The sequence below is a fragment of the Urocitellus parryii genome, chromosome 9 (genome assembly GCF_045843805.1).
Source record: "Urocitellus parryii isolate mUroPar1 chromosome 9, mUroPar1.hap1, whole genome shotgun sequence".
NCBI lineage: Eukaryota > Metazoa > Chordata > Mammalia > Rodentia > Sciuridae > Urocitellus > Urocitellus parryii.
The window spans coordinates 122869290-122877221 of record NC_135539.1 but is presented as its reverse complement, the minus strand read 5'-3'; the positions used below and the strand labels follow the sequence as shown (position 1 = coordinate 122877221).

Here is a 7932-nt window from a genome sequence, read left to right as displayed (position 1 = left end):
TGGAGTGTAATGCCATGTAGAGCACCTGCTCAGGAGGCCTCCTGTGGTGTGTTTGTGTGGCCTGGCCAGTGAGAGACATGTTCATTAGGAAAGCAGAAAGCCCCACTTCAGCCATGGACACAGACACCCAGCAGGCTCTGATGCAGGCTTGTAAAGACTTTGGCTGATGGGGGCAATAGGAGTACAGAAATAAAGACTGTGAGAAGATTAGATTTAGCTGAAATCCAGTAGTTTTTCTAAGTTTGACTTCTGGTTTGTATAAAAATTTTAAAAATTTAAAAACTCTTAGTAATATGCAACTATCTTCCTACCTTTAACAAAACTAAGAATATCCAAACAAATTTTAATTCATTTCTGATTATAATTAGTTCCATTCCTGTTATTGAAAGACTTATTATTTTTAAGAAATTGTTTATTGCTTGAATTTTATTTTTTAAATTTTGAAACATAATAATATTAGTATATTTGCAATGTATTCATAGTTAGCACCTATTATAAATTCTATCATTTTCATAGTAATGATATTCAGTTTGTCTTAAAAATAAATTTAATGAATTGGCAATGTAGCTAGCTCAGTGGTATAGTGCATGCTTGGTATGTGTGAGGTCCTGGGTTTGATCCTTGGCACCACAAAAAGAAAGAAAGAAAGAAAGAAAGAAAGAAAGAAAGCAAGCATTTGAAAACCTAAAGTTTTTTCAAATATAAAATATTAATTAAATGCTAATAATAAAATAAATCAGGTTATGGCAAAAATCATGGAAGTTGATTAAGAATTACAGTACTTGGAAAAACACTGGCTTTCAGGGAACAAAGCCCTAAATGTGGGGTAGCCTGAGCAGAATTCTACACACTATTGGAGGAACACTTTATCTAGTTATGTGGGTCCAGTCATTATTTTACTTGGTTCTGTAAATCATATGGACCATTTCAGAGACATAGACACACTGGGGTTGGCATAAGACTGCAAAAGATGCAACAAAACTAATTTTTTTTCCTGTACATTGAGCCAAATCATTGCTAGCTAGGATGTCTTCAAATTATTCTTTCAAAAGGTATTGGGAAGCAAAGTCAGTAGATAAATTGTGCATTTTCTTTGGAAAAAAATTACACTTTCAAGTGGCATAGACGGTCAGCTTTGAGATTAACAGTTTTGAATTGAGTTTCAGAATTTCGACTTTATGTCAGCTGAGGTGAATTTGGGCAAGTTTCTTAAACTAGTAATTCTATAGGAGATAAATAGTATCAAATTAAAAAAAACATTTGCATGTGCATACACATAATATGATTGTTAATCTGAAGAACAAAGGGGTTTTGATAGTCATTTTTGTGAAAATGATCTTAAAATCCATGCTTGAGGAAAGAAAGAAGAAATTTCCTCCTCTTTTGATTATATTAAGAAAATGGTTCCACGGGTGCTCATAAATTTTTTTTTCAGCATCAAAAATTTGGCCCTACTACCTTTAAGGTTGACTATGACCTAGGAAAAAGAATGAGGGTATTGGACAGAGTTCCTTCATCAAGAGAAGCAATATGTGGGTGGCTCACTGCATTCCAACCAGGTGGATTCAGACAAGGGGTGAAGGGCCAATGTTGAAAGGAAGTCAGATGCAGACAAAGAAAGGTACATAACACATCTCCAAGTCAAAAGTTTTTGGATGAGGCATGGGAGATGGTATGTTAATTAGTTTGAGAATAAATACGGAAAAAAATTGTGACTATGATTTCTCTCCATATACCACACTAGGAAGGAGATACACATGTGACCCTGTCAACTGGAGTTTAGTAATAAAGCATTGGATCTGGGTAAATGAGGCTGCCATCATTTTGATGCCTTATCAGCTGCATATGTCAGATAGGAGATGCAGAATTTCCCCCAAGTACCACTGAGCAGCTACAGAGGGGCTGGAGTGGGGACAAAGAGGCTGCCTTGCCTGCTTGTGACTAAAGACAAATGCCAGACATTAAGGATTCTATTGGAGTGGTGGTAACCCACATCTTAAAGGATATCTAGTAGGATCACAATACATTTACTGTCACTACTTATGGGACTGGGCAGAAACAACCAATTGAACAGCAGCCTGGACATTTCAGAAGACACTCAAGAACTTAAGACTCACTCTTTCCTACCACTGGAGGTCATATGAGTGGCTCTTCCCCCGTACTTTCAGATATACCATGTCTGAGAAGGCAATAGAGAAGAGAAACACATCTGATCTACATATTGTGGGGTTGGGCTCCAAATTCCTTAATAGGACACCCATAGCACAAGAGTTAATAACAAGAATCAACAAATGGGACTTACTCAAACTAAAAAGTTTTTTCTCAGCAAGAGAAACAATAAGAGAGGTAAATAGGGAGCCTACATCATGGGAACAAATTTTTACTCCTTACACTTCAGATAGAGCCCTAATATCCAGAAAAATTACCACATTTTTTTCTGGTGGTTCAACATGTTCTTGGCTACAGAAGGCTGAAATCCTGCTACAAATTGAGCCTTGTAGGAACTTAAAAGGAGATGTTGTCTCATGGGAAACCTGAGTGCCGCGTCCGGCTAACGGGAACCGAGTCCGGCGAGAGACGTCGAGGTTAAAAAAAAAAAATCACAGGACACCAAGGTTCTTCATCCAGGAGGAGGCATGTGTGCCCTTTTTTATTCAAGTTTTTTCCCTTATATACTTTCTATAACTGTAGTGGAAATTTAGCCAAAACAGAGGAGGAATAACACCTGCTACTCTTGGGTTACCGTGACCGTCCCTTATCAGAAAGCTCCGAGAAGGCCAAGATGTTCCCAAAAAGGCACATATGTCTGAGGCAGATAAACATGAAACCGCAAGCCTGCTTCATGACCCTGTGAGCTGGCCACTTTGACATGCAGAACAAGAAACTCGGGGCTGAGCCCCAGGGGCCAGGGAAGGCCTGCCACCAGCAAGTCCCCCTCTTTAGTTTTTTGCATGTCAAAGGGAATCAAGTAGCCCCTGTCTTAGGTCGTCCACCGCCCCTACACTGCTTACCCGTCTCTGGGGAGGCCCCATTCCCCTGGCTTAGGTTGCAGTGCAAGCGTGGAAGTTGCCCGTCACTGGGTACTACAAGATCAGCTCTTGTCCTACGTAAACGGACACTTTTCAGTTAGGATGTCATGGCCAGCAGGACACAACTGCGGATTCCAGTCATAATCTTTGCCAGTGGGATAGCTATGACCAGGGAGCTTTCTGAGTAAGGGTCTGGGATGACGGCACCAAGTCAGCAGGGTAATTAGGGACCTGGGCAAAAGCAGACACATAGGAGGGCTGGGTATTGGCTCCTGTCCAGTTACATCTCATCTCCGGATGGGTCGTAAGTACACCTCGTGGGCGGAGTCGTCCATCTCCAGGCGTTGGTAGTGAACCTGTATTGGCTTGGAGGTTAAAATGTTAATCTGGTCCTTAATGAATTGAGTTATCCTATTTGCAACACAAGGTCCCAATGTTGCAATCAAAAGAAGACTCAGTAAGGGCCCCAAGAGGGGAAGAAGGTAGGGCAGGAACCCATTCATCCCAGTCCAAAGAGGGTTCTCAAATAATTCTTTTCTCCTTTTCTCTAGGTCTTCTTGAAGCTCCTTGATTTTAGTGCGAACTATGCCCGATTTATTGGCATAGAAGCAGCACCTTTCTCCCAAAGCCAAGCAAATCCCTCCCTGATTGGCGGTCAGCAGATCTAGGCCTCGCCTATTCTGAAGGACTACTTCTGCCAAAGAGTCAATTTGGTCTTGTAGGTCCCCAATAGTGCCAGATAGGGTCTGCACATCATCTATAAGCTGCTGAGATAGACGGCAATAAGAATGTATCGCTGTACCCAGTCCAGCTGTGCCTGTGCCCACAGCAGCCGTTATCCCCAGTGTGGCGAGTAGTGGTAGAGCCTGTACAGCTCGCCTGTGTCTTCTCACTAGAGTCTCTAGGCTGGGGATGGGCAGGGGCTCATCCCCAGGGACAATGGTTATGTCAGGGAGGAGCAAGGCGAGGACACAGCCACCTGTCCAGTTGGCAGAGAGTTGGGAGAAGGCAGAGTTCCCACCACACATAAAAACAGTGCCATTAGGGGGACAGAGGGCTGGAGTGGGTGAGGAATAATTTTTTACTGTTGAGCAATTTCCAAAGGAAGTAACTCCAACATCAACATCATAGATGTTGTTTTGCATTGCACCTAGGAGACATTCTGTAAAAGTGCCCAAAGGTTGGACCTTGAAAGGCAGCCCGGGGTGGCAGATCTCATCATCAGATATGGTGGCATTGATAGGAACTGCCATGGGCATGACTGCCCCTGTTGTCATGCAGAGCCAGCAGTCACTAGCAAGCGTGGGATCAGAGTTGTTAAGTAAGAAAAGGGTGGTTTTTAAGATATCCCACGTATTGGCATCCAGATCTGGGAGCTGAGACTTAGGCAGCACCAAGGGGTGGTATATGAGGTCAGGGACCTGTGGTTTCAAAAGCTTGATAACTTGAAGATGTTTAACAGAATCAGTAGGTCCCCCCCCGTCAGAGATCCCTGTAGGGGCTGCAGTAGGCCAACAGGAGGACTTACCAACCTCACCCTGGCACCCAGCCAACCGGAGTTTAGATTCAACTCCCCCTTGGCCGAAAAGAAACGGAGTGAAGTGAGAAGTCATTCCCACCCCCTCCCCCGACCGGGTCTCGGTCAATCTGGCCTCAAAATACTGTTGTCCCTTGTGTACACAAATCGAGGCCGTCTCATAGCAAGAGACATGAACTGCTGAGGTATAAGTGCAAGTTGTGGAGCAGTTACTGAGGGTTTTTTCGGGACCAGGGGGGTTAATCTTTGGTTTGTTCACGCATACCCATTTAGGGTGGTGAAATCCCCCAATTTGTTGATGAACTTCAGCCCGGAGGTAGGCTACCTTGGTTACACAATCGGCTGTCTGAATCCAGCTACTGGGGGCCTGATTCCAAATCCCTCCCCTGCACTCGCAGGGGGTCCCAAAAAGATGTTGATGGATATTACCTGGTGGGGGTTCTAGCCCTCCGTCTGCAGGCCTGTATGACAGGACCGTTATAAGGAAGATCCATCCTGCAAAACTCATTCTGTCACTTCTTTGGAGAAATGAAAATGGCCGAACCTGAAGTCCCAGGGTCATCGCTCCTTCCTGAGTCTATGTCCACCGGTCTCGTGCAGCGTTCCGGGACCCAAATGGGTTTTTCCGTCCCTGGAGGGAAGACACATACAGCTCCTCTCACTCTAGCCAAGAGTGGAGCAGGGGGTTGCCACTTTCCTGTAGATAAATCCTTCCACCTTATTTGTGCCTTTTGCATGGTGGGAGAGGAGAAGTGACGCTGCGCCGCTGTACGGCCTTCAGCGTCTGTGAGCATAAAATTTAAAGTGAACAGAGTTATATTTAACAGTGCATGTGGTCCCTGACAACTCTGGTATATTTCTCCCTCTTTTGTTTTTTGCAAATAGGTTTTAAGATGTTGATGGGCCCGTTCTACAATGGCCTGTCCTTGGGAGTTATATGGGATTCCTGTTCTGTGTATAATATCCCACTGTGAGCAAAATTTTTGGAAGGTTTGACTAGTATAAGCTGGGCCATTATCTGTTTTTATGCATCGGGGGGTTCCCATGAAGGAAAAGGTTTTTACATAGTGCTGTATCACATCTTTAGCCTTTTCTCCTGAATGTAAAGTAGCAGAGATAAACCCAGAAAATGTGTCTATACTGACATGTACAAAGGACAACTTTCCGAAACTAGGAATATGAGTTACATCAGTTTGCCAGATGTCATTTGGCTGAAGGCCCCTTGGGTTGACTCCCAGAGAAGGGGAATGAATAAAAGGTGCACAAGTAGGACATAGGGAGACAATTTTTAAAGCTTGATCCCGGGAACATCCTGAGCGGAAGCGTAAAGATTGTGCATTTAGGTGAAATTTATTATGAAGCTGGAGGGCCTTATCATACTCAGTTATTGTATATACATGGTTAGTGGCATGTGTGGCAGCGTCTGCCACGGCGTTGCCCGCCGCCAGAGGGCCTGGAAGCCCGGAATGACTTCTAATGTGACCTATGAAGAGGGGATCTGTCCTAGCCCATATAAGAAGTTGTACTGTCTGTAGTTGGTCCATGATAGTGGATTGTTTTCCAATATAAGGTGCCGTCTCAATCGCGGAGGCGAGCCTGGCGATATAGAGACTGTCTGTGAAAACATTAAGGGGTACTGAATTGTAGATCTTTAAGGCCAATATCAAGGCTGCAACTTCCACCTTTTGGGCTGAGCAATCAGTCACCTTTTTGCGGATGACCTGGGTCCCATCCGAGACGACAGCAAATCCATTTTTGGCCCCGTCAGTGAAGACGGTTTGTGCGCCTGGAATAGGGTCCTGTTTTAGGATCTTTGGGAAAATTATTGGACATGTTTTTAGACTTTCAAGGAGCCTGCTTTTAGGGTAATGATTGTCAACCTGTCCCATGAAACTACAGAAGAAGAGACACCAGAGATCATGTTCCTGTCTTAATTTAGAAAGAATGTCTTGATTATATGGTAATATGAGAATGTCAAAGGTTTTCCCAAACAAGGCATCTCCTAGATATTTTGCTTTCCAAACTAATTGTATTACCAGATCATGGAAAGGTATCAAGACCCGGGAGGGGGATGCAGGTAAGTGAACCCAATAAATAGGACCAGTCTGCCAAAAGACTCCAGTTGGGGTGAGTTTTGACGGCAGAACAATGAATAACAAGGACTGGGAGTAGTCCACCTGCATTACCTGCATCTCTTGTAAGGCTGTTTCTATTAACCTGAGTGCTTTCAAGGCCTCTGGAGTGGGTTCACGTGGGGAGGTGGGTGAGGGGTCTCCTCTCAAAAGGTCATACAGGGGTTTAAGTTCACCAGTAGAAACATGGAGGGATGGTCGTAGCCATTGGATTTCCCCCAGAAATGTCTGCCATTGGTGCAGGGTTTTGAGCTGGTTCACCTGAAATTGAGGCCTCTGGGGAGTGACCCCTACCTTATTAATAGTATATCCTAGGTAGCTATAAGGATACTGAATCTGCACTTTTTCTGGGGCTATAATCAGTCCAGCCCCCTTTAACAGGGACTGGAGGACTTCATAAGACCGGAAAAGTGCTTTCCTATCAGGGCCTGCCAACAATATATCATCCATATAATGGACGAGGTAAAAATTTGGGAATTGTTGCCTAAAGGGTTGCAGAATTTTTGCTATAAAGTACTGACACATAGTAGGGCTATTAGCCATTCCCTGAGGTAAGACAGTCCATTCAAACTGCTGGTAGGGTTCCCTAAAGTTTGTTGATGGCAAAGAAAAAGCAAAACGTTTACGATCCTGGGGGGCCAGGGGAATAGAAAAGAAGCAATCTTTTAGGTCCAAAATAATGAGATGCCAATCTTTAGGGATAGCCGTGGGGAAGGGTAGTCCTGGCTGTAAAGGTCCCATGGGCTGCATGGTACTATTAATAGCCCGCAGGTCCTGGAGGAGCCTCCATTTTCCAGACCCTTTTCTTATGACAAAAATAGGAGTGTTCCAGGGGGAAGTGGAAGGCACTACATGCCCCACCCTAAGCTGTTCCTGGACTAGAAGGGTTGCAGCCTGTAACTTGTCCTTGGTTAGGGGCCACTGTTCTATCCACACAGGGTTATCTGATAGCCAAGTGATAGATAGAGGACGTGGCCGCACTTCAGTGGCCCCTAGGAAAAATTTCCTAGCCCCCTCCGGTCCCCACCACTTCGGGTGATTCCCTCTGTAGGATCCACAGGTGTTGCTCTCCCCTCATGTCCTTTCCCCAGTCCTTTTCCGGGAAGCCATCCCATATCTAACATCATATCATTAACAAATTTATTACTCCCTTTCAGGGTCTGAGTGGTGAGGATAGCTCCCATTTGTTGAAGTAGGTCCCTTCCCCAAATGTTCATGGGGAGTCCAGCCACTA

At 44.5% G+C, this 7932-nt stretch overlaps 1 protein-coding gene across 1 annotated transcript; it reads right to left on the bottom strand.

The window, feature by feature from the left end:
* Positions 1-3316: 3316 nt before the first annotated feature.
* Positions 3317-5074, bottom strand: LOC144257018 (syncytin-1-like). The gene has a single exon (XM_077802949.1). The coding sequence runs from the start codon at positions 5072-5074 to the stop codon at positions 3317-3319; it is 1758 nt and encodes a 585-aa protein (XP_077659075.1).
* Positions 5075-7932: the final 2858 nt, after the last annotated feature.

What these genes read in the sequence shown, in the direction of transcription:
- LOC144257018 (XM_077802949.1), bottom strand. Translation starts at nt 5,074, where the DNA reads ATGAGTTTTGCAGGATGGATCTTCCTTATAACGGTCCTGTCATACAGG.